General features: G+C 48.6%; 6 protein-coding genes across 6 annotated transcripts; 3 read left to right on the top strand and 3 right to left on the bottom strand.

Moving 5' to 3' along the window:
- Window positions 1–532: 532 nt before the first annotated feature.
- HOO65_020156 (LAS seventeen-binding protein) lies at window positions 533–2812 on the top strand (the record flags this gene model as incomplete). Its single annotated transcript, XM_071006521.1, has 2 exons — window positions 533–743; window positions 816–2812. 2 exons carry the CDS (start codon window positions 533–535, stop codon window positions 2810–2812), a joined length of 2208 nt encoding a protein of 735 aa, XP_070860794.1.
- A 1275-nt stretch (window positions 2813–4087) lies between these two features.
- On the top strand, window positions 4088–6072 carry HOO65_020157 (SWI/SNF and RSC complexes subunit arp9; the record flags this gene model as incomplete). Its single annotated transcript, XM_071006589.1, has 2 exons — window positions 4088–4343; window positions 4418–6072. 2 exons carry the CDS (start codon window positions 4088–4090, stop codon window positions 6070–6072), a joined length of 1911 nt encoding a protein of 636 aa, XP_070860795.1.
- An 800-nt stretch (window positions 6073–6872) lies between these two features.
- On the bottom strand, window positions 6873–8737 carry HOO65_020158 (putative uroporphyrinogen-III C-methyltransferase; the record flags this gene model as incomplete). Its single annotated transcript, XM_071006622.1, has 2 exons — window positions 6873–8331; window positions 8433–8737. 2 exons carry the CDS (start codon window positions 8735–8737, stop codon window positions 6873–6875), a joined length of 1764 nt encoding a protein of 587 aa, XP_070860796.1.
- An 860-nt stretch (window positions 8738–9597) lies between these two features.
- On the top strand, window positions 9598–10610 carry HOO65_020159 (RNA-binding protein with serine-rich domain 1; the record flags this gene model as incomplete). Its single annotated transcript, XM_071006933.1, has 2 exons — window positions 9598–10102; window positions 10213–10610. 2 exons carry the CDS (start codon window positions 9598–9600, stop codon window positions 10608–10610), a joined length of 903 nt encoding a protein of 300 aa, XP_070860797.1.
- Window positions 10611–11315: 705 nt separating this feature from the next.
- Window positions 11316–12892, bottom strand: HOO65_020160 (Acyl-CoA desaturase; the record flags this gene model as incomplete). Its single annotated transcript, XM_071006715.1, has 3 exons — window positions 11316–12440; window positions 12512–12556; window positions 12641–12892. 3 exons carry the CDS (start codon window positions 12890–12892, stop codon window positions 11316–11318), a joined length of 1422 nt encoding a protein of 473 aa, XP_070860798.1.
- A 3467-nt stretch (window positions 12893–16359) lies between these two features.
- On the bottom strand, window positions 16360–19850 carry HOO65_020161 (Proto-oncogene tyrosine-protein kinase LCK; the record flags this gene model as incomplete). The annotated part of the gene is made up of 2 exons (XM_071006349.1): window positions 16360–18081; window positions 18165–19850. 2 exons carry the CDS (start codon window positions 19848–19850, stop codon window positions 16360–16362), a joined length of 3408 nt encoding a protein of 1135 aa, XP_070860799.1.
- Between the last annotated feature and the right edge of the window lie 3076 nt (window positions 19851–22926).

Raw genomic sequence — 22926 nt, forward strand, 5'->3', positions numbered from 1 at the left:
ATTTCTGTTTCTTTTCTTTTTGTCTACCAGCCTTAATTTGAATCTCCGCCATCTTTTCTTACTCCCTTTTTGTTTTTTTGCCTCTTTAATAACCTCGAGAACCCTTGGTCGAGACCTTACGACAACTACGCTTCTCTACGGATCAAATCCCCTTTTTATATTTAAGTTTTGCTGCTTTATTTTTCATATTTTTTTCTTATTCATGCTATCGTCTTCCTTTGGGCTCCCACTAGAAGGTTTATAGCCTCCTCACACTTTTCTTTTTTTTTCACACCCTGAGTTTGATCTACTCTTGTCCTAGAGAACTGGTTCTTTATATTTTCTTTCTTAATTCCAAACGTCCCGACTAGTGTCGGCACACTCGACCCTCAATTATTTTCTTCACTCCACTCACCAATCGCCACCGCAGACCCAGGAGAGGGGCGAGGTATATGTAACAACCAACTCCTGACCTGCCGCTCCTGTTGCTGCTACCTCCTTCTGCTCATCAAACACAACCATCCATACCTTCTCCAAGAAGTGAGCTGTCACCATGCAGCGCGTATCTGCTTTGCTTTCCTGGGACCGGAGGAACTCACATCATGCCGCCAAACAACAAACATCCCCAAAACAAACATCACCAAAGCTTAAATCTCTGAGCCTACGCCCGCAGTCCAACGGCAAGTTTGACAGTCAGCAGTTCTGGCCTGCCGGCCTCGACCAGGAGTGCAACAAGGCTGCACGTATCCTCAAGTCCTTTTGCAGTGAGTCTTCCTCTTCAACATGTCGATTAGATCGTGGTTGTCCTATTTACTGACATTAACCTTTTTCTTTAGCCGACGGTTACTTAGCGCCTCTGCATGACGTAGACGAGTCAGAATCACCACACACAGACCAACCCCCAGAACCTCAAACACCACTCAACATTACGAAAAGGATACCTCAGCGAATAATCCAGAATGCAGCCGGTATCGCAGTATTTACTTGTATGCGCTCCGGTCTGTGGATGACTGGATCAGGCGGATCTGGTATCCTTATTGCTCGCAAAGCCGACGGCACCTGGTCACCACCCTCGGCGCTCATCTTACACACCCCCACTCTCAGCTTCATCATTGGCGTTGACGTCTATGACTGTGTCCTCATCATCAATAACATCGATGCCCTCGAATCCTTGACCCAACCATCAACCACTCTTGGCGAAGATGTTGGTCTAATTGGCGGCCCTCTTGTCATGCCAGGAGCAGACGAAGAAGATATTCAATGGAGGGACTTGGGTAACACCGTCTTCACATATCTCAAGGCCCGTGGCAAGGCCCAAAAGGTCAATCTGAACGGCTGCATGCTCAGCGAGCGCGTCAACGAAAACCACAAGTTTTATGAACGAGAGGTTTCTGTCATGGATGTACTAGCTGGCAAGGTTGCTAAATACGCCGAGCAAACAGGGCCGCTCTTTGAAGTCATTAAACAAGCTGAAGGTCGTATCGACTACGATGCCGCTATTATTGACCAAATATCTACCCAGCCTGCTCCTGGCGATGCATTAATCGAAACACCCAAGGCTATTCCAGCTCTCCTTGAGGCCACAAAAGCCCCAAGACTAGCATTCGGAATTCCACATCCAGAGGACCCTGATCCGTTTGGATTGAAGGCTCTTGAGATGGCTGGCATGGAGATACGCGAAGCTGGCTCTCGTATCCGTCCCCCTAGTAGTCAGTTTGACGGTTCTAGCACTAAACATTACTCTCGATCTAGCCTTGATATCTTTTCCCCACTTAGCAACCGCGTTAGTTTGATGTCTACGCGTACTGGCGCCACATTTATGACTGACACCGGGACTCACACTACCCTCGCCACACCTGCAACTGTACCTAGTCCGGCCTTTAGCAATGACGAAAAGCGCGGGTCTTTTGAGTGCAAACAGCCAGAAGTCGATTACACCAAGATCGACTTTAGCTCTATCCGGCACCTTAGTGGGACAAATACCCTAGATAGCGTGCCTATTACCGAGTCTATCGCTACTACCACTGAAAGTGATTGCCAGAGCTCTTCGTCTTCACGTAGCTCCAACCCCAGCACGCCATCTATTGACCTGAATGACGATAAGGTTTCCAAGGAGGACCACTCAGTGGACCTTGCTGAGATTTCTGATGAATCTGAGGGGGATGAGGATCTTGACGATGATGAATTTGACGAGTTTGATGATGATGAAGAGCCTGTTGTATTCGAAATTTCGGCCGTACAGCCTCTGCGTGCTCCACAAGCTCAAATTGTGCAGGCCAAGGGCACCATGGTCACCATTGCCAAGAGGATCCCTCCCCCTCTGCCTATGCGTAGTCCGGCTCGCATGTCCCGGTCTAGCAAGTCTGAGATGGGAGATGTCAGTATGCTCAAGAGCCCTCTTCGCCAGAGTTTCACCAACGAGGTATCGCAGCCGGAATCGTGCTCAGCATCGGTCAAATCAGTCACCTCAAGCGGCGCGTCCATTGTCTCTATTGGGTCTCGTGGCCAATCCACTAAGCCAAAGCCACACCTCGAGGTCATGGGCCACAACCGTTCAAGATCGCTAGTTGTGCAGCATGCGCAAGAAGTCACATCACCTGTCACTCCTACTTCATATGATGACATGACCCCGACCGCCGAGCACAAGTCATTTTACACGTTGTCACCCGAGGCCAGTACGCCTACCTCAGCTACCGCTGCTACAAACGCTGCCACCCTCTCCTCTGCTATAATTATGGGGGCCGAGTCTGTTTCGGATGAGGATATGAGTTCAGACAACAATAGCTTCAAGTCCTGCGGCACCCAGAACGCATCGACTATTATTGTGTCGTAGAGGAAGACGACACGTATAGAAAGCGACTTGTTATTTTTGTTTCTATTACTTTTTTTTTATTTATTTCCCTTTTTTCTTGGTTCCTTTTTGGGAAACCCTCGGCCTATTGGATTGGTTGGGTTTGGTGGCGTAGTTTGGGGACGGGTCTTCATGGTACAACTAGTCATTATACTTGGGTGTTTTCTTTTTCTCTTCTTGAAAGGTGTCTTTGGGTCGTTTTGTTTTTCTCTATCTCTTTCTCTCTTGGTTGGAAGCACTGTTATGATTAGGATACCCACGTACAAGAAAGACCAGTATTTGCTGATTGGCTTGTTGGCGCTTTGACAACAACTTTCACGATATGTATTATAGTACTACTCGCTTGTGACTCTAGCCCTTGTGACTCTAGCCCTTGTGACTCTCTTCCTGGCTCTATTTCTAGATTTTACATATCATAATGTGTTGTATGGTTACATGTTGTTCGCCTTTGCAGTCTTGGTTCGATAACGTTGTGCCTGTCTGTATTACGTGGGTCGGAAGGGTGACGAGAAATTTTGAAGGAGATCTTGGTGCCCACTTTAGCCTTCAGGAGAGAACGATATGTTACGCAAGCTTCTTTTAGCTTTAAGAACTAAAAAAAATATGTGAAAAAATCCAAAAAGTGGCTAGTTGGTAGCACTAGTACTACTGCTTAATTAAGTATTTTGATTTAATAAATAAACCACTTGTTTTGGTGGCTGACACTAAGCGACTAAGCGACGGTGCCACAGTGAGTTACCAACGCCACACTTGGTTGCCGCGCAGCCACACTAGCGCCGTGAACCTTCTTGCTGTTCAGCCTTGCGCCGGCCATTTTCATGGCTGGCAAAAAAAGTTGGATGGCAGATTTACGGATATAAACATCATTTGCTTTGTGTTGTCCTTCTATACAGAAGAACAGATATACGACTGCTCCCTTGTTTCCATCTGTCTCCAGGGTCCGTCAATTGCACCAAAAAAATTCACGTTTTTTTTGCACTAAGCATCGCTGACACGCGACACAGGCTTAGCAACGGCCTAGGCTTCTCTAATCCGAACTATCAATACTATAGTAACTGTAATTGCAGGCCAAGAGCCGCCTCGCCCCGAGCCTTCGCGCGCTTTCTTCCCACGATCTGTCCAATCGCCGGGCCCGCCCAAACTTGGGTCTCGCAAACCCCCGCTAATTGAGAGCTTCTAAGCGGTTGCGCATAGCACTGTTGTTGACAACCGCCCCGGATCCTAGACATCTATACATCCATCTTGCCTCACGCCGCCATGTCCGTCCCCCAGGGCAAGTGGAAAGAGGAGCAGATCCTCATCATCTGCGTTGGAACACATACAACACTGGCGCAACTGGGCTGCCATGAGCTTACCCCTCCAGTACACCGCTTTCCCACCCGCATGTTCCAGAACCCCGATGGCCCTGGCTGGCGTCCGTACCACACGTTTAAGCGCAAAAAGACAGGGTCCGATGAGGATGAGTGGGTTGAGGACAAGGACTCGGAAGAGGGTGCCGTGTACCCTATGCATAGTGAGTATTTCCTGTCTCACATCGTCTGTTGTATGTGTCTATATTGTGTGATACTAACACTTGCTTGATTCTAGCCGGTCGCATTGTTAATATGGAAGCCTTCCTTGCTTTCCTCGACCATGTCCATACCTCACTCACGAGCACCTTCCACAACACCCCTATAGTGCTGATCGGCTCGCCGCATTGGAGTCGCTCGTGTAAGGAGACCATTACGCGCTTCATCTTCGAAAAGACGAAGACCCCAGCTCTGTGTCTGATGCATAGTGCGCTAGCCACGCAATATGGCCTCAAGTGGCCGACTATGACAGTTGTTGATATTGGTTACCAAAAAGTTGACGTTAGCTGTATCTATGATGGCAGCATTGTCAGTGAAAAGTCGCTTGGTGTTATTTACCCTCAAAATGCTGGTGATGTGTTGGCTGGTGGCGAATTGTTTACACGCAATCTTCACAACTTGCTCAAGGACAAGGGTTTCACCTACGAAATGGCCAACCAGCTAAAGAAAAGCCCTGTCGCGGAAGTGCTCCCCTTTGTCAACAATCCACCCGAATATCGCGAGTTACCTAAGGAACGCGGAGATCCGCCAATTGCTGGTCTTGCTGCCCCCGGAGCTGTTGCTGATGGCGCTCCGAGCTCTGCCACGAGTGCAGTTCCTGCTAATACTGCCACTTCCGCTGCTGCTGGCGATGCTGACGATGACGTCAAGGAACTGGCAACTGAGGACGGCGTGTTGGACGTTGCTACCATCGTGACCAGCGGACAGACCAAGGAGTTCCTTGCTCGCAAAGAGAAGGAAAAGGAAAAATCCAAAACCAAGCGTGGCAAGGAAACCTCGGAGGCTGCAAAGCCCAAACTGCCCAACAGCAAGCGCACGCACAACATCTTCCACTACGAGGAGATCCTGATTGAGGAAGCTCCGCCTAAGCCTTCCTCTGATGCTGACCCTAGCGCTTCTGCCAAATCTGAGTCCAAGCCCGATGGCGACAAAGCTGAGGCTACCTCTACGGCCTCGCCCGTTGCTGCTCCCGATCTTTCCGAGCTTCCTATGGCATTGGACTTGCCCGAGGGCCCAATCGCACGCAAGGTCCAACGAGATATCGAAGTAGGCCCGGAGCGACTCATGTTCATCACGCATGCGGACATTGAACGCATTGCTGATACTGTGTACCGCACTGTGCAGTCCATCCCTGCTACGCACATGCGCGCACCGTGCTGGGACCATTTGGTGATTGTCGGCAACGGAGCTCGTGTTCGTGGCCTACGTGACAACATTCTTGCCGTGCTCACTGCGCGCTACTTGATCTCGCCCTCATCTGCGTCTATTTTTACCGGTGGTGAAATGCCCTCCGTCGCCGGCACACCTAGTGGCTCTGGTCCCGCATCAGGTGCCGCTACTGCTGTTGGAACACCAGTGCAGACTCCTGGCGCTGGAACACCCGCACAGCCTGCAGCTCAAGTAGTCAACCCCCTCCTACAGGCAGCGACAGCTGGCGCAGCTGGCGCCCAAAGCCAGCATCCGCATCACATGCTGCATGGGCAGACACCAATGAGTATTAAGCTTGCCCCTCTGCCGACGTATCTAAGTGAGTGGGCTAAGCACGGCTTCGAGGAGGCTGTATTCCTAGGCGCCCAAGTAGCCGCTCGTATGGCGTTTTGTCTGCATAACGTCGATGCGGCAAGCCTGGAGAGTCTGCGGAGTATGAGCCTGAGTCGGGTGGATTACAAGTGAGTTTAAGATTCCCTTCCCTCAGTATTTCTGCTTGTTTGCTCAGAAATCCCGTTTTTCGCTCTGCTTCTATGTGGTGACAATGCGTGCTAACCTCGCCTTTCTCTTCTCATAGTGAACTCGGCCCCAAGGCCATTCGCCGGTTCAGTGTTTACCGCTAGTTTAAACCTAGCCCAGTTTAATTCATTCTTGTGCACTACTCGCTTCCTCTTCCCTGCCCTTTGTTATCCATCTCTCAGTAGCCATGAACCCATTTCCTGTTCGCTCTTCTGTTTCCTCCCCTCCCCATTTCTCTATCCCTGGGATTCTCCCACGGGCACTATTGGCTCTATTTTCCCTCCACCTGATTCTCTCTCTACTTTACCACCATATCTCTCAGATTATTTATCTTTTTTGTACAGCTAGTTAGTTGTTTTACTCCTTGCTTTTGTTCTTTTTTCTCGTCCTAGTCTGCTTACGTGACCCGTGACTGTCTATACTGTGCCATGACAAGTTCAAGATCTTTAGAGCTGAGTTTAAAGTGCCAGGGACTAGTGAATGGCGCCAGAGCCTAATCCCAATACAAAAAAAGACAACCAAAAGTGAAACATACATAGTATATAGCCTATTGGCCTCGTGTAACAGTCACCATCGTTACACGGGTCTAGTTGGTCTCAACAGTGTGCGTAATACAATGTGCATCTTCACCCAAGGTACAACATGATGCTTTAAAACTAGAGATGTTTCGCCCTAGAAAAGTCGCATAAAAGCCCTTCGGTAATTATCCTTCTGAGGGTAACAGTAGCTCTTGTTTCAAACATTTTCTACATCATCGCTTCAATATCCTTTTGTACTCCGAAGTCCAACCCCAAAAATCCATCTTCGACAACCCAAGACTTTCCTTGTTCCTGCTGTGATTCTTTCTCCTCGGTTTTCTGGTTCAGCACCTCGCAGGCAGCACCTACAACTAGCAGGCCTGGTGGTCTTGAGCCCTCGGCTTCAATAGCCTGGGCTACAGATTCTAGTGTGCTTCTAATGACTCTTTGGTCGGGGCAGGTTGCACGCTCTATAACAGCACATGGCGTGCTGAGAGGGAATAGCGCCCTCCGTGTAGGTGTGGTATTATCCCCCAATTCTGATGGAAGATGTTCTGTTAGCTCTTGGACCAAATCCTTGATACGATGCAAGGCCATTAAAAAAACGACGGTCCGCGTAGGCACAAACTCGGGCGGAGTTGGTGCCACGCCCTTTTTGCCAGTGCCTGTGCAAATAAGAACTTGATCAGAAACATCGCGTTGCGTAGCTGGGATCCCAGCAAAAAGCGGTGCCGAAAGAGCTGAGGTAATCCCAGGAAGAACAGTAACATCGCTGCCGGCGCCATGCTCGCGGAAGAACATGATCTCCTCGCCACCACGGCCATATATGTACGGGTCTCCCTGTTTCAGGCGCAAGACAGTCTTTCCTTCTGCCCAAGCGGTAATGGCAAGTGTGTGGAGTTCAGCTTGTGCAGCGTCGGCATTGCCAGGGAACTTTCGGGCAATGGTCACCGGCGTGCGGCGAGGGATTAAAGCCAAGACACCAGCAGGGACAAGCTTGTCTGCCAGAATCACATCGGCGGCTTGAATGGCATGAAAGGTAGCGCGAGTGAGTAGATCAGGATGGCCCGGTCCAGAACCAGCCAGTATAATTTTACCACGGCCAGGTGATCTGGAAGAAACTAGCCCCGGTTCTTCCTGGCCAGGCTCTTGGCCACCATCCGCTCGTGATTGTTGGTTGGGAGCTTCGGGGACGCTCAGGACAAGTTCAATTTCGGCATCGCTAGCCTCAGACAGTCGTTTTAATGGCCAATACTCGCAGACTTGTGAGAGCCAGCGTAGTTTTCGGCCCTTCAATGCAGCCTCCGAGCCCTCTTTAACGAGTCTGTTGAAGGAAGCTCTCTGACCCGTGGTTTCTTCTGCTTCTTCTTCGTCTCTTTGAGCCGCACAAGTTGGCAGGTTTGTTGTCTCCTTGGTCGCGACACCGTTTATTTGTCTTTCTTCTTCCAGGCTCTCTTTTTGTTGTTCTCGGATTAGTTGCCTTCGTATAGAGCCTATTCTTGAACAAGCGCTGCCAAGGCCGGCCGGCAGTGAAGAAGCGATCTCGCGGCGAATGCGCGAGGCTAGTTTACAGCCGTTTCCATTGGTGGTGACTCCGATTTGGAGAGGGCCGTCAGTGTGCACACTGAGAAGGGATAGGGTACAGAGATCTGGAGCGTCGACGACATTAATAGGGATGCGGTGCTTTCTGCAAAGCGCAGATATGTGGGCATCTAGAAGCGAGAAATGGGGTTAGTAGGAGCAGGCGGGGAATAGAAGTAGAGCCAAGCAGAGGGACAAGAGACAAACACACTTTCGGTTTTCGCAGGGCTACGAACAACAAACACAGCATCAGCCACTTTGCCCACTTCCTCTCGGCCAAGCGTAAAGAGGAACTCGTCTCGGAAGTCTTCTTCTATCCATCTCACCCTGCCTTCGTCCACTAGCTTCTGAAGCGTGAAGTGCAAAGGTGCAGAGGGGTTTGGAGAGGGTCCAATGACAACGACAGAGGCCCCGGCGGCCAAAGATTGTGCACAGCGGCTTGCTGCAAGAGGTGTTGGGCCAATGACCAAGTGCACATGGCCAGTGCATTGAAGCGCTGCTAGAAGAGGCATGGATATAACGGGGAGAGGAGGTTCGTATGTAAGACCCCAATGGGTATTTTGCAGCATAGAAAACCAAGGTCAAGTTTCTTGCGCCTCTTTGAATAGCAGCGTTCCTAGACAAGTACTCTCCATCGTTAAGTTAAATACGCATCCGTATAGTGCATTTAGAATCGGCCTTGCTCCTTATAAAGAAAAAAGTGGTTAGCTTAGTGTGGATGGCGAGCACCAAAGCCCAAAAACGTCATCAGGGAAATGCACCATCGCCAGCCAATCAGATGCCGCATATTGCTATAAGCCATGGACATAGGCGGACTAGCAGGCAGCACGCCATTTTGCACTTCGGCCTCCTTGTCAGTTTCTGGACAGAAGTAAACGAGAATTGGGGAGGATTGCGATGCGGTTGTTCCTAATTCAGAAAGACAAAGACGGAAACAAGTGAAGATCGTTACTCTCATGTCTATCCGTTTATCACTATCTAACCCTTACTCTGTTTGGTCAAAACCCTAGCTTGACAAAGCTCTGTAGCACCAACCCGAGCAAGCCCCACTTTTTCTTCCCAGCCTTGCAAAAAAAGTTGTGACAAGGCTGACAGCTCGTTGAGACGAAACCTAACAACTTGCTGGAGACCGCCAGCCCGTCATCTACACATCTACTTTCACACGTTTCACCCCGTATAATTAGGCTGTCTCTACTTGGAGACTAGAAAGGAGTAATACGAAAAGAGAGGAGAGCCAAAAGCTGCACCCACCAACGCATCGCCAACAAAACCGGTGTCTCTCACACCACAGCCCAACCGCCAACCCTCTGCTTTTGGTCGAACAAGAGTCCCCAACCCGCCTGTTTCTTTCTTTTCCTTTCCTGAACTGGCAATGTCAAACTCCCGATCCCCAACGCCGTCGCGTCGCGGCCGGTCGCGCTCTTATTCCCAGTCTAGATCACGTTCGAGCGGCCGGTCTCCCTCACGTTCACGCTCACGTTCTCGCTCCAATTCGCCCTCTCGGAGCCAGTCTCCAGATCGCCGTCGCCGCCGCCATCGCAGTGCTTCCTTTTCGCAATCGCCGGACTCGCATCGAGGCCGTCGCAGACGCTTGAACTCAGATAGCAACGATAAAAGCCGATCTAGAGGCAGGTCTAGAAGCAACAGCCGTACCAGAAGTTCCTACAGTAGCAAGAGCAGGAGCAAGAGCAGGTCCCGGTCTAGAAGCTGGAGCCAAAGTAGCAGCCGCAGCCGCAGTCGTACCCGCTCGCCCGATCATCAGGGCAGCACTAAAATCGTGGTTGAGCGCTTGACCAAGAATGTTAACGAATCTCATCTCCGTGAGATTTTCAGCCAGTTTGGTAATATCAAAGACTTGTATATCCCCAAAAACAACCGTAAGTCCTCTGACAAGCACCTTGCCTTGCCTTGCCCTTCACCCGACCTTGGGCCAGCCCAGAATTCACCAGACAAGAAGCCACCAGCTGACAATATTTACTCTATCCAGTCGGCGTGAACCGTGGAACAGCATACATCCTTTACTTCAACGAAGAAGACGCCGAAGCTGCTATCACACACATGCACGAAGCCCAGATTGACAGCGCCACAATCAATGTCTCGATAGTCCTCAAGGGCTCAAAGTTCCACCACATGCCGCCACAGGCGCAACTGGGCGGCCCCTCTTCCTCGGCTCGGAGCGGTCGCAACCGTAAAAATAACGGAGGTGGTGGCGGTCGAGGCGGTCCTCCATCCGGCCCTCGGCCAGGCAAAGGCAGCAGACGCGGGGCTGACATTTATCGACCTGGCGATGGCAACAAGGCAACCAATGCTGCGCCACGACGGGCGGCAGGTAACAGTGGGGGCGGCGGCAAAAGAGCAGGCCATATGGATTGGGATCGCTCATAGTTACCACCACTGAAGTTACAGCGATCATACACAGCATCACAGGATTCATAACAGCACAGGCAAAAGGAACACTGCGGAAATCATGTTTCAATTAAATTGAAAGGCCATGTACATACAGTCAATATCACTCACTAGATACCCAATTGTAATTTCCCTAATGGCAGTGTATATATAGTCTTTACACATGCAACAAATGAATAGAACTTGAACCAAGACATCACTCTAGCCACCGCTACCCCATTGGCGGTCATCCAGGGTTGTCGCACAGTCAGCTAGCCAAGAAAGGAAGAAGAAGAACCAGGTAATCAGACTTAACTACTTGGGGGTAGTCCGAAAACACCGATGCAATAACATACGCCACATCACATGGAACGAAAGTCAACTAATGCTAAAGAGAAATCATAATGTTTAAGGCGCCCTCTTGGGCTCATGTCAAATATTGATGAAAAAGAAAACAAACTATAAAGCAAAGGAAAAAGAAAAAGCAGAAAAAAATATACCCATTGTAATATGATGAATGATTCCCACCGTCGACGCCGTTTTCTAACACAAAAGCAAAGCCTGGTACTGTGATATTTGGTCTTGTTTTTTTTTCTTTTTTTGCGGGAAGTTGATGATAGGGATCTGGCGGAACTTGGAGGCAGGCAAACGCAATCCTTGATCGCCATTTCATTGCCGTAAGAAAAGTGCCATTCTTTTTTGCTTTCACGCAGCATCAGCAGAAGCAACGGGCTGGGTGAGGCGGGTCACCTGGTCACCGGCACGAGTAATGCGCGCACCGGTTGAGTCATACAGCGGAACACCGTCCTTCTCCTGCTTAGACTGCTTCCAGATCTCAACCTCGCAACCGCCATGGAGGATACCAACACGCATGGTGGACAGCAGGTTGTGTGCGGCGTTGGAGTGGTAGTAGACACCACCGTTGAAGATAGAGGTAGCGTCCTTGCCAACAGCGCTGGAAATGAGAGCCTTGCCACCAGGGTGCTCAGAAATGAAGGAAGTGACATCGTGAATGATACCACCAATGACAATCAGGGCCTTGCCATTCTTGATGTCGGCTTGGAAAGCGTCCCAGGTCAGGACGGGAAGCTGGTCGAGAGGAGTACCCCAGTTGAGTTGAGAGCGGCGTTGGTCAAGCTTCTTCTGCAGCTGCTGGACACGGCCCTTCTCAATCTCGTTGGCGCGGAATTCCTTGAGGTCATAGGCGAGACCCAGCTTGCTCCAGGTCCAGATGCACCACTTAGTGGGGTCGTACTGCCACCACTCAATAGCGTTACGGTAGTCGGAGGGGAACTCGTGGTGGAAGTTGTGGTAACCCTCACCCAGGGTGACGAGGGCAGTAAGGACATGGTCACGCGGCGAGTTGCGGTCGTCGAAGGGCTGCTCACCAAGCCAGTGAGCCAGGGAGTTGACGCAAAAGGTAGCCTGCTGGACGACAAAGAGGCGCAGGATGCCAGCGTAAACCAGGCCACCCCAGTAGTCGCCCCACAGGAGGCCGCAAACAAGAGTGGGGAGCATGAAAGCCATGACGACAATGCAGCTGATGAAGTGACGGTGCTGGAAAACAACCACGGCATCTTCATTCAGGTCGCTGATATCAGTGCGGCCCTTTGCGCGGGGGTTTTGCTTCATGACCATCCAGCCCAGGTGGGAGTAGAGGAGACCCTTACGAACGGAATAGGGATCCTTGGAGGTGTCAGTGTAACGGTGGTGAACGCGGTGGTCGCGCGACCACCAACGGATAGATCCCTCAATGGAGGCAGCGCCCATGGCAGCGAGATAGATCTTGAGAGGTAGAGTGGCCTTGTAGCAACGGTGAGACCAGAGACGCTATAGGAGAGGAAGAGAGTCAGTACGGTATATGGGAATAAGGATTTGTGGTTTGGAGGGAGGATACGTACATGGTAGCCAGCAGTGATGCCCATGCCAGTGTTGAAGTAGTAAAACTAATGAGTCGCAAGGAGTTAGCACAAAAGTTCTCACGAGGGGTTCAAAAATGAAAGAAAAAAAACAGAACATCACTAGCTTACCAGGGCAAACAGCAGGGTGTTGCGCTGCGGAGGCACCCAGTAGGTGGAAATGAAGCCACCAAGAGGCAAGAACAGCACAAAGAAGCAGTTCAGCCAGTTGATGTGCTGCCACCAGTTGCTCATGGTCATAGGCACCTCGGTGATATGAGGCTTTGTGATATCGTAGCCATTCTTGCGGAGGGGGATATAGTCGGTAGTTCCGTCAGCGGAGGCATCGGCCTTCACGGGGCCGGCGGCCTTTACAGAGGACATTGTATGTAGAAGAGCAGAACAAGCCTTCTAGTAAAAGGGGTGATAGAGGGCAAGAAACGCAGAAATAAAGAAATAAAGAAACCGAGCACCAGTATGCTTGACTCGAGCTCTCTTCGTCTCTTAGCTGGGTCTTGAAGACAGACACAACAAAGTGGGAGGAGTTCGGGATAAAGAGACAAGAAGAAGGAAACAAATTGTGAAATGGTTGAAGCTTGATGGGGGGCTGTATATGTATCGGGTCTGCCTTAGCCTAAAACTTATAGCAAGGTATTCTTGTACTCTTGTCACTTTGTATTCATGTATTTTTTTCTCTGCAAGGTACGTACTGGCCGCCGCCTTTTTGTGTTGGGGTGGGGCGGATTGTTGTTTTGGCCGCTATAAGCTAACCCGCTGAAGTTGCAAGGAAGAAAACATTTAATTAAAAGAATTTATAAGAGAGAGGGAAAAAAAAAAAAAAAAAAAAGAACGCACCACTCAGGATTGGATCGTTGGGCCAGTAACAAGACCGATCAAACCTAGACCTTTGTTTTGCCTTACGAGGGATGGTAGGGATTAAGGTAAAGAGAACAAAAATAACCAAGGCAAGAAGAGCAGTGTAGGGCACTTTGAGACAGAAGCTGACGAACATGCAATGCAATGCATAGAGGTGCGTACTTGTTGTGCTGTTGGCCATTGGCGGTTCGCTCTGGTAATACTACTTTTTAGCTTTTGTTGTTTGTTGGGTCGTGTTAGCAGAAGGGGAAGGCGGGGGGACAGGGTATCTGCCCTGTATGTGTTTTGCACAGCTCAACTACAGTCCTTACTACAGAAGGTCTTTCTCCAAGGCCCAGCAAATTCCCCTAGCCTCTCTGATTTTCCTGTAGAAAGCAGCCGCCCTCTTAGACTCTCTGGTCCAACAAGTTAAGAGGGTACGGTTGGTTGGCGGACTGGCTAGCATCTGTAGTCTAGGCTAGTCAAGTGGCAAGAGCCCCAGAGCCCCCCATTGTATTTCTCGCCGAGATGGAAAGTGCGGCTTACCCGGCTAGCTCCTTCCACTAAAACAGCCCAGCCTAGCCCAGCCTAGCCCAGCTTGCATCAAAAAAGAAGTTGCGGCTCTTTTTTTTTCTTGTTGTGTTGCTTCAGGAAGGAAAAAGGAAAGTCCACACACATAGATAATAAGCTTCCCATCAAATCCAGGCACCATAGAAAGCCAATGAAAGTGCGACATAACTACAAAACTTGGGGCAAATCTATCTCTGTCGCCACTTTGACCGACTTTTACATGCCACGCTAGCAAAAAGAATAACTACTACTTTTCTATTAGACTGCTTCTCAACTTCGATTTCTCATGGCAAGCTCGTCTTTTTGATCTTCGCCTTTTTGTACTGTGGTACATTTTGGTACGTTGCATAAACTCGGCTCTTCCGTCAACTTCAACCTTACCCCCCAATCCCCTTCTCCCATTCTGTCTCCTGTCTCTGGTAGCAGTTTGCCGTTACATTCCTTCAAAACGAGAAGTTACCCCTTCCACAAAGCGAGTAAAGGAAAAAAAAAAAAAAAAAAAAGAACCTCAGTCCAAGTAGTTCAGTCCCGTCCGTCCGTACCTTCCCAAAATAAACATATACCATGGCAATGGGCAAAAAAAAAAGCCGATCCCAACACTTGAGTACTCCCCAACAAAGATTTTCTTCCCTCCAAGTTCTCTTGTAGCCAAAAGGCTAAACAAAATAAGCCTTACTAAATTCGCTCCATACTATTGGTCCAGGTCTTAATCCCTGACTAGCCAGTCCCTTTTTTCACTAACCTCTTTCTTTTTTCTTTCTATTCCTCCTATTTTATCTCTTTTATCTCCGTCTCTTTTTGCAACACAGTTTAGATCTCTTTAGCTCTTTGCCCCAGATCGGCAAAAAAACAATAACTTAAGACCCTAGCAAGTAGTTAGCATTGACCCTAACTAGACACTGCAATAATATCAACCCATTCTCAGCACCATCATTACCATGTCATTATGTTCACTAAATCGCAGCCTACGCAATAAAAGATGTAATAACATAGTCCCTGTAATAACTCACAGCCTTCTTTATCCCAATTTGATCTCACTAGACTTTCCTCGCAACTCGTGCCATACTCATCCGGATTCGAGACAGCAGCAAATGTGACAACTACCCGGCCTTTCTTATCCTCAAAACTGCCCATCGTGGTCTGAGGACTTCAAGACAACCAACTCACACATACATCCATCCTACCTTCTCCCCACCCTATATGATGGATGGCATGTCAACGTCACGCCATGCCACGCCACGGCCAATGTCTAAGCTTAGGATCAGTGGACGAGAGAAGAACGAGGATGGGGAAAGCTCAAGCTTCGAGCTTTCCCCTTATCTTCTTGTCCCTGGCTGTCCACGACGGAAATCTAAGGAACAGCCACAATTTTCTAGTGTTTCCCTCCGGTGTGAATGAAAGCTGCAAGCGGCGTTGGCAAATCTAGGGATCCTATTTTTAAGCCGTTTGGCGATTGATAAAGCCTACATCCGCCCCAACAAATTGTAGATGAAGCGGAATAGCTGGATTGTGGGATCCGGGGATATTAGTGCCTTTAAGGGTTACGTATTATGATATGAATTAGGGTTGAGTCCAAATTGGAACTTAGTGAGATAAAAGCTTCAGAATTCAGTGTGTTCTCTTGATTTTCTAGTACGTTCTAACAAAGAAACTTCAACAACATCTGTCGAATTCTGGAGCTTCGCTTTATCAGTCTCCCAACCTTTCTTTCATCATTGTTGTCAATCCTCTTATTTTCATCCTGTCAATCAATCTTATCATCACTCTACCAAACCTCCCTGTTTGGTTTGCATCTTTTTTTCTTCTCATTTTTAATCCGTTCCGCCCACCAAAAAAAAAAGGTCTGCTTAGGAACCCGGATCGGATTAGCGATTCTCAAATTCCGGTTCACCCTTGCTTAAAAACTTAAATGCCAAAAAAGAGAGCCCTCCAAGCTTTGTTCGACTCAACAAATATGGGGTTTTTGCCTCAGGCCTATTTTTGCCGTGGCTCTTCTAAATTCAGTGATCCTGAATTTGCTTTTTGAACAGAAACCCTTGCGCAATGTTAAAACCCTAGTGATTTACTACAACGACGCAAGATAAAAATCATCATCATTCTATTTTTTTTTTTCGTGGTAGAACTTCATCGCCCTCTATCTGATGATTTCACATATGATGAAACTTCGTTCACTTCAAAATAGTATGGATATAGGTTTGGGGCTTCATACGCTTATCACGTCATGAATATCTTCTCTTGTCCGCATTTCATACAAATCATCGTCATAACTTCCGTATATATATAAGACAAATGGTTTGGTTTCCGTTCAAGTCATAAGTCACGTGAATCATCCGTGCGGTCTACTCTCACCTTGTATCAACTTCCTACCGCTCAAACTTAGTCTCAAGCCTCACCTCTGTGATTAGTCCTTCACCTACCCATCTGGCTCACTGTACCGTAGTAGCAGCAACAACAGCAGGAGCAGCCAGCAGCCCAACACTCCCATCACAATGCATTAACTCTTCATCCGTAACTAGGACTTTTGGTGGCATATCTCCACGGTTCACTAGTCCTCCGACCTCTGTTTGACTGGGCCCTTGATTTTTGCTTGCATTCCTGCCCTTGCTGCGGCCCTCATTTTGACTCTGGCGCCGCTGCCTGTCTAATGCAATGCTTGTTGCCGCGCTGCCATTGCTTGAAGTATGGGCTGTTGATGGTGCGCCGACAAACTCAGCGGATGAGTGTACGGAAGATGATACCGAGTGTATGGATGACCGCGGGCGGAAGATTGAAGCTGAGGGGTCTGCGTTGAGATCAGTCTGTGACTTGTTTGAGTAGTGGGCTAAACCGGATTCCCCTGAACTGTGGGCGGCTAACTTGCTTTTTTGATCCAATGTAGTGTCATCAAGATATGCATCAGCACCCAGCTCGACATCAGTATCGGTATCGGCTGGAACCACAGGTGTCACAACATCGTATAAATTTTCATCAAACTCATACTTTGCACTTCCATGATGACTCTTGTGATGGTTTAGACCTGCTGATTGTGTTGATACGGTGCTGCTATCTGCATGAGGGTGGGCATCCTGGTACTTGAAGTATAAATTGACTGACTCCGCACTTTTGTTGGATATTACCGATCTGCTCATGTCAGGGTCTTCCTCGGAATCAATCTCACTTGGCGAATAGCTCGGCGGACTGGTCCAAACCAGTGGATTTAGCTCTGAGCGCCGTCCAAAGTACATCGGGGAACGGCCCCGGGCTTCGTAGTTATACTCAGAATCTTCGGAGTCAGTGTAATCGTATAGTTTCTGAGTGGGGCGCGAGGACTGGTAGACTGCAGGGGTTGCAAGTTTATTCGCGGAAGGGAAAAATGTCAACAATTCCGATGCCTGGGGACGTTGAAGCGGGCTTGAGCTGAGACAAATAGCGACTACATCCCGGAACCAAAATGGCATGTCGGTGTTGTGTTCATCAAGTGATAGGGGTCTTTCACAAGCCTCAGGTGCGTCGTATTGCGTGGCAAGACTCCACAGAACCATTCCTAGTTGGAACAGATCAGACTTGATGCCAATGTACATATTGAGCCGTTGCTTTGTGCGGATGATAGGGATTGCTTCCGGAGGCTCCCAGCCTACCGGACACCCCCTACGGTTGATATCGATGATCTTGGCATTATCAAAACCGTCAATGACAATATTGGCCAAGGTGAAATCACCCTGGACAAAGCCAGCTTCATGGATATCAGCAAGTCCTTGCGTGATTTGCTGAGCCCACTTTAGTCGTGTGATGAGGGGGATATCGACCCCCTTAACACGACTGTCATGAAGAATATCAACTAGCGCACCATTCTCGGCATATTCGATAAGAATTCCCGTTACTGGCTTGTAATCGGCGTGGTGATAGTCGGGATTCTCGTCATCTAGAACAAGGCCGAAGACGTTGATGACACCTAGTGATGGACGCAGGGCATGGAGGGCATTAACCTCGTAAAGAAACTCGTCAACAGATTCTCTGCCTGGAATCTCCTTCAAAATCATGAGTCTGCCGCCAACAGATACGCGATAGACGAACCCAGAGGCATGGGATTCAAAGATGACGTCACGATACCTGACGAAGTTGCAGTGCAAATACTTGAGCTGATATGTAGTTGGATGGCTGATGACCTCCTAAAGCAACTGTTAGTTTGAGTCTGTTCTTTATTTGGCAAATATTTAAAAACGAGAAGAAAGGCCGAAAAGCGATGACTTACATTAACATCCTCAGAAACATGAATATGTAGTTTACTGTCACACGTCTCAAGCCGGAGATTTGTTACCGTTTCAAAGAAATTGATCTCATCTAAGCTGCTGCGGATTTCTCTGTATATGCGACGGCTCTTCTGCCGCTGACTTGTCATTTTGAAGAGATCGCCTTCAATTGACTCTGCCTCGCAGTCACGGTAATCAAGGGATATGGTGACTCGGCGCCACAAACTGTCTTGAAGAAATGTGACGAAGAACTTTTCTCGTGGGCTTCCATCACGGTATGTCATGCTGAGATTAAGAATCCATTTGGTTTCCAACTCCTTTGAGATAACTTCTCCACAGACGAGCATGCCACTGCAGGGTTCATCAGCATGACCACCATCGTTGCCTAATTTCATAGCTGAATCATGGACGTCGTGCTGGTTTTGGTAAGGCTGGCCTGTATCTAGCGCGGCTGGATTAAATGGAACCATGGCGGTATATGAGTTTTCGACACCCTGCGCCGCTTCACTCTCAGTATCGTCCTTGCCAGCCTGAAATTCATTGCTCTCTAGTGATGACCTGGCGTCCACATCGCTTTCAGGCCCTTCATTTTCCACACTGTGTTTTTCTTGCTCTGGCGATTTATCCGCGGGAAATTTGGTTGTTAAAGCCTTTCCAGTTCTTAAAAGAGCTTTGTCAAGCACCATCAAGCTCCGAGTATCAGGCATAGCAGGGAGTGACTTGGTTAATTGGCCGGGAGTGACCATAGATCGTGACCTCGTTACTTCCAAGATAGCAGGGCCACTGGTCCGAGGGAAGTGTGAACGAAGGGCGCCTCTAGACCCTGCCCGTGTCAATATTAGCCTACGATCGGCTGAAATAGCTCGCCTTTCAGCCTGGGTCTCGAGGACAGCTGTGAGATTTTCACGACGTTCAGAAAGTTGGCGTTTGAAGGTTTGCATTCTAGGTAAGCCAACCATTGGCGACCTTTGAGTAGAGGAAAACTTGAAAGATCTTTCAGGGAGTTGAGAAACAGGAGTAGCAGTAGAGCTGGCCTCAGCTGAAGGTGAAATGGGTTCTGGGCCAGCAGAAGCACCTTGGATTGAGAGAGGGACTGTGGGAGAATCGCAGCGAGATCTTTCCGGGGCGCTGCTTGACTTTTCGGGTACAGTTTCGGCGGAGGACCCTGGAGTCGAGGGTTCCGCAGAGACTTCTGTGGGAGGAGCACCAACTTTGGCATCGATAGCCTCAGTAGTAGCAAGCTCTTCAATGGGAATTGGGGACATGCCTGAGACTTGAAGCGGCTTGTTGGAACCTTCAGGAGCAGCAATAGAATATTCTTGCGTGGCTAGAGAGCTTGAATCCTCTTGGGGGTAGACGAGGTTTTGAGCAGACGATTCATCTGTAAGAATATGAGTAGATTTAGAGACCAAGGCCTCTGCTGCAGTACTATTCTCGCTGTATTGAGTTGGAGGATAGGCTGATTCGTCCATAGTGCTCAATATCGAGGTGGTATTGGGCTTGCCGTCATCCGAAAAAGTGGTGATAGTGATGATGGGGCTTGTGGGGATGTTATCTCTGACGTCCGCCTCTTCTCCTATAGGTGAAGAGGCTTTGGAGGAGAAGGGAGTATCTTGAACTGATGGTTGTGTAGTTTCAGATGCCTCTTCTTGCTGAAATAGCTCATTAGAGAGCATAGTCGTATGCATAGTTGCATCTGGCCCTAAGTCTGTCTTTGAGCCTGAGACTTCGCCGGCTATTTTTGTCGTCGGTGGCATGGCTATTGCAGTGGTAGCAATGGAGGATTCTGGTTGTTGGGTCCACAACTTGCAGAGAAATGTTTTTGTCAACCGGCGTAGCGACCACCGCCGAGGTCTTTTCGCAGGCTGTTCGGACGCAAAGTGAAAGGGAGGAAAGCGGACATGTCTGGCCATTTATGAGTGCTGTGAGAGAAGGCGTGTAGAGTATTATGAAGGGGGGAGGGGAGAGGAGGGGGTAGTGATATAAGACGGTGGAACCAGGATTGGAACACAATCAGACACTATGTATAAGAAACCAAAGTGGCAAAAAGCAAAAAGAAAACAAAGAAACGGCTTTAATTAAGCACAGCAACAAGGCAAAGGTAAGTAGGCGAATGTAAGTCAAGAAGTGGCCGGAATAAAAGAAGGATGGCAGAAGCTAGGCAGTGGAGTCGATATCAGGAAGGATGCGTATAAGTAAGTGGAAACCAGAAGACAAAGAAGAAGAGAACAATGCAGCAAGTAAGGGCAAAAATAAGGCGAACGGAGAAGAAAACAAGATGATTAAGGTGGACGGGGCCTAGAAGAAACAATATAGAGGCGTGATGTTATGTGGAGATAATAGAGCAGATGATCAGGCATCCAGAAAAGAGTGAGAAACAAGGCTGGTTTTGATGGGCTTTTGGGGATTTTATGCAGATAAATACTGAAAGGTCGAAGAAGAATACAGCGTGAAAAGGAGAGAGCAAGATGAAGGAACAATGGCTGCTGAAAAAGAAGAAGCACACCAAATGACCAAGAGCCCTTGACCAGGGAAATCCTTGGGCAGGCCTTTTTGGGAGGAGAATAGCAAATAGAAGAGAATATAGCTTGGGAATGTGACAGATAGATAAACAAATATATGGCTGGGGGAACTAGGCATAGAAGGTAAAAAGGAGCAGACGATGGAAGAGTAATAATGGACTGGGTAGCTGCTGTGTGGTAGGTAAATCAGATCAGTAGGTTGTTTGTATGAGAACTTGTGAAAAAGAAGCAAAGCAGGGCTCTCTTGGACGTGGATACTTGGGTTTGGACGGCAGGACTCAACGAGAACCAAGCTGCAAGCAACGGGGCAGTGGCTGTCCGGGCGTTTATATTGACGTCGTTCGTTCGATATGGGTGTATTTTTTGGGCTGAGATTGAGTGGCTGGCAGAACGGACTGGGGGGGGGGAGGGAGAACAAGGGCTAGGTAAAGTCGAGAGGCCTAGATAAAATCAGAATATAAAAGAGAATATGAATAAGGAAAGCCAGGCTAGAAAGGCTAGAAAAGCACAATGAATGGATTGGCGGAAGACTGAGAGTGAGCGGGTGCTTCTCTAAGTGTCACACTTGGTGATACTTGGCTTGCTGATGGGGCCTTGCTGCAGAATGCAGTGCCGATGAAAAGGGAGAACGAGGGGGAAAAAAGGAAAAAGAAGGGGAAAAAGAAACGGCCTTAGACAAAACCCTGAAAAATTATAGGCTCATATGTGACAAACGGGCGGACAGCAGGTTCGGGGAAGGTGCTAACAGCGACTAAAGGACAAATGGAAAGTACGATGCATGTCCATACTTACTAGGGATAGAGATGGCAATAAGAGACGAATAAGAGGCGCGAGTAAGAGACAAACAGGAGGGGAATGGATCAAAAGAGGATGGGGAAAAGTATGTGTGAGTTGGTTGTTCTGTTCTTCTGCAGCAAGGCAACTGCCACCACCTATCGACATGCTATCAACTGTGGTTCTTGCCCTTTTTTAGTTGGTTGGTCATGGTCGACTGCATGATGATGATGCTTTCTGCATAAACTGTGGAGATTTTAAGCATGGAAGGAAGGAAGGAGGCAGGGAAAAAAGAGATGTGATTGCCTGTTCATGTGTTGTTGTTGAGTTGGTTACAAGCTTGCCTGTCTGTTTGTCTGCTTGTCTATGTATAAAGTATGATGATGTCAGAATGGCATAGATAGTTTGTGTTCTTGTGCGAAGAACAAACACGGCGGCACTGCTATAAGAAGAGCTGAAGGGAGCTAGAGCTGAAAAGAGCGGCCTGCAAAGAGCAATGAACGACAAGGAAGCCACCGAGTTGTCATTAGACAGAAGGTGCAGATGCAAATGCAGGCAAGTGGATATTGCAGGCCCATAGCGGTTGGAATCAAGGATAAAATAGTAGGTGGCTACGTACCCTTTTTAGGGTGGTGGACCTAAACTAACTGGGAAAGAAGCTAGGAAGTTGTACGCAAAGAGGCGGGACATGGGAGAGTGCTCAAAAACAGCAAAGATAGGGAAGGGACAAGCCCAAAAGTGACAAAGTGACAAAGTGACAAAGCGGCAAAACGACAACGGCCAAGCTAGGATAGGCAAAAAGAGATGGCATATGAACTCGATTCATAACCCTAACAGAGTTAGTCTGTCTAGTGTTCGCTCATCTTGTACTTGATGCTGTACAACCACACCCACTTGACAACTTCGTGCTCGTGACTGGTATAACTACACTGCCTGGTACCATACTATAGGACATATTATAGGCTAGGCTAGGGGATAGGGGCCAGTGAAATGCAGCAGCTCGTTGCAGTTTTTTTTTTTCCGGATAGGAATGGCTTGGATATCGGCTATCTTGTATTTTTCTTTGGGTGCATGTGTAAGTATTTGGCTGGCTATGGACTTGCTTACATTGCTGTGCTGGGGGAACTGTACTTCTGAATACATGCTTTGAAGGGTTGAGCAAGTGCACACGTTCTGACCACGTGACCTCTACACTGTGGCTGAGTTGCAACACGCCCTGTAACCCAATCTGTCGTACGGTGTGATGTGCTTTGGCTGCACTGCTTGATTGCGTGCTGTATTTGAGGCGAGCAAAGCAAATGATCATGATGTAATTTGAAGTGTGTGTAGCCAGGCTGTAGGGCTCACGAGGTAGGAAATGGCTAGTAGCGAGAGAGTGGTGTCGTGTACTTGGTGAGCTGTAGGCTATAGGCTATAATCTATATACTGTGGGCTGCTGTATTCACACATCAACTATTCAACAGCCTGA

The sequence above is a fragment of the Ceratocystis lukuohia genome, assembly GCF_044167205.1.
Source record: "Ceratocystis lukuohia strain C4212 chromosome Unknown Supercontig2_pilon, whole genome shotgun sequence".
In the NCBI taxonomy this organism is placed as follows: domain Eukaryota; kingdom Fungi; phylum Ascomycota; class Sordariomycetes; order Microascales; family Ceratocystidaceae; genus Ceratocystis; species Ceratocystis lukuohia.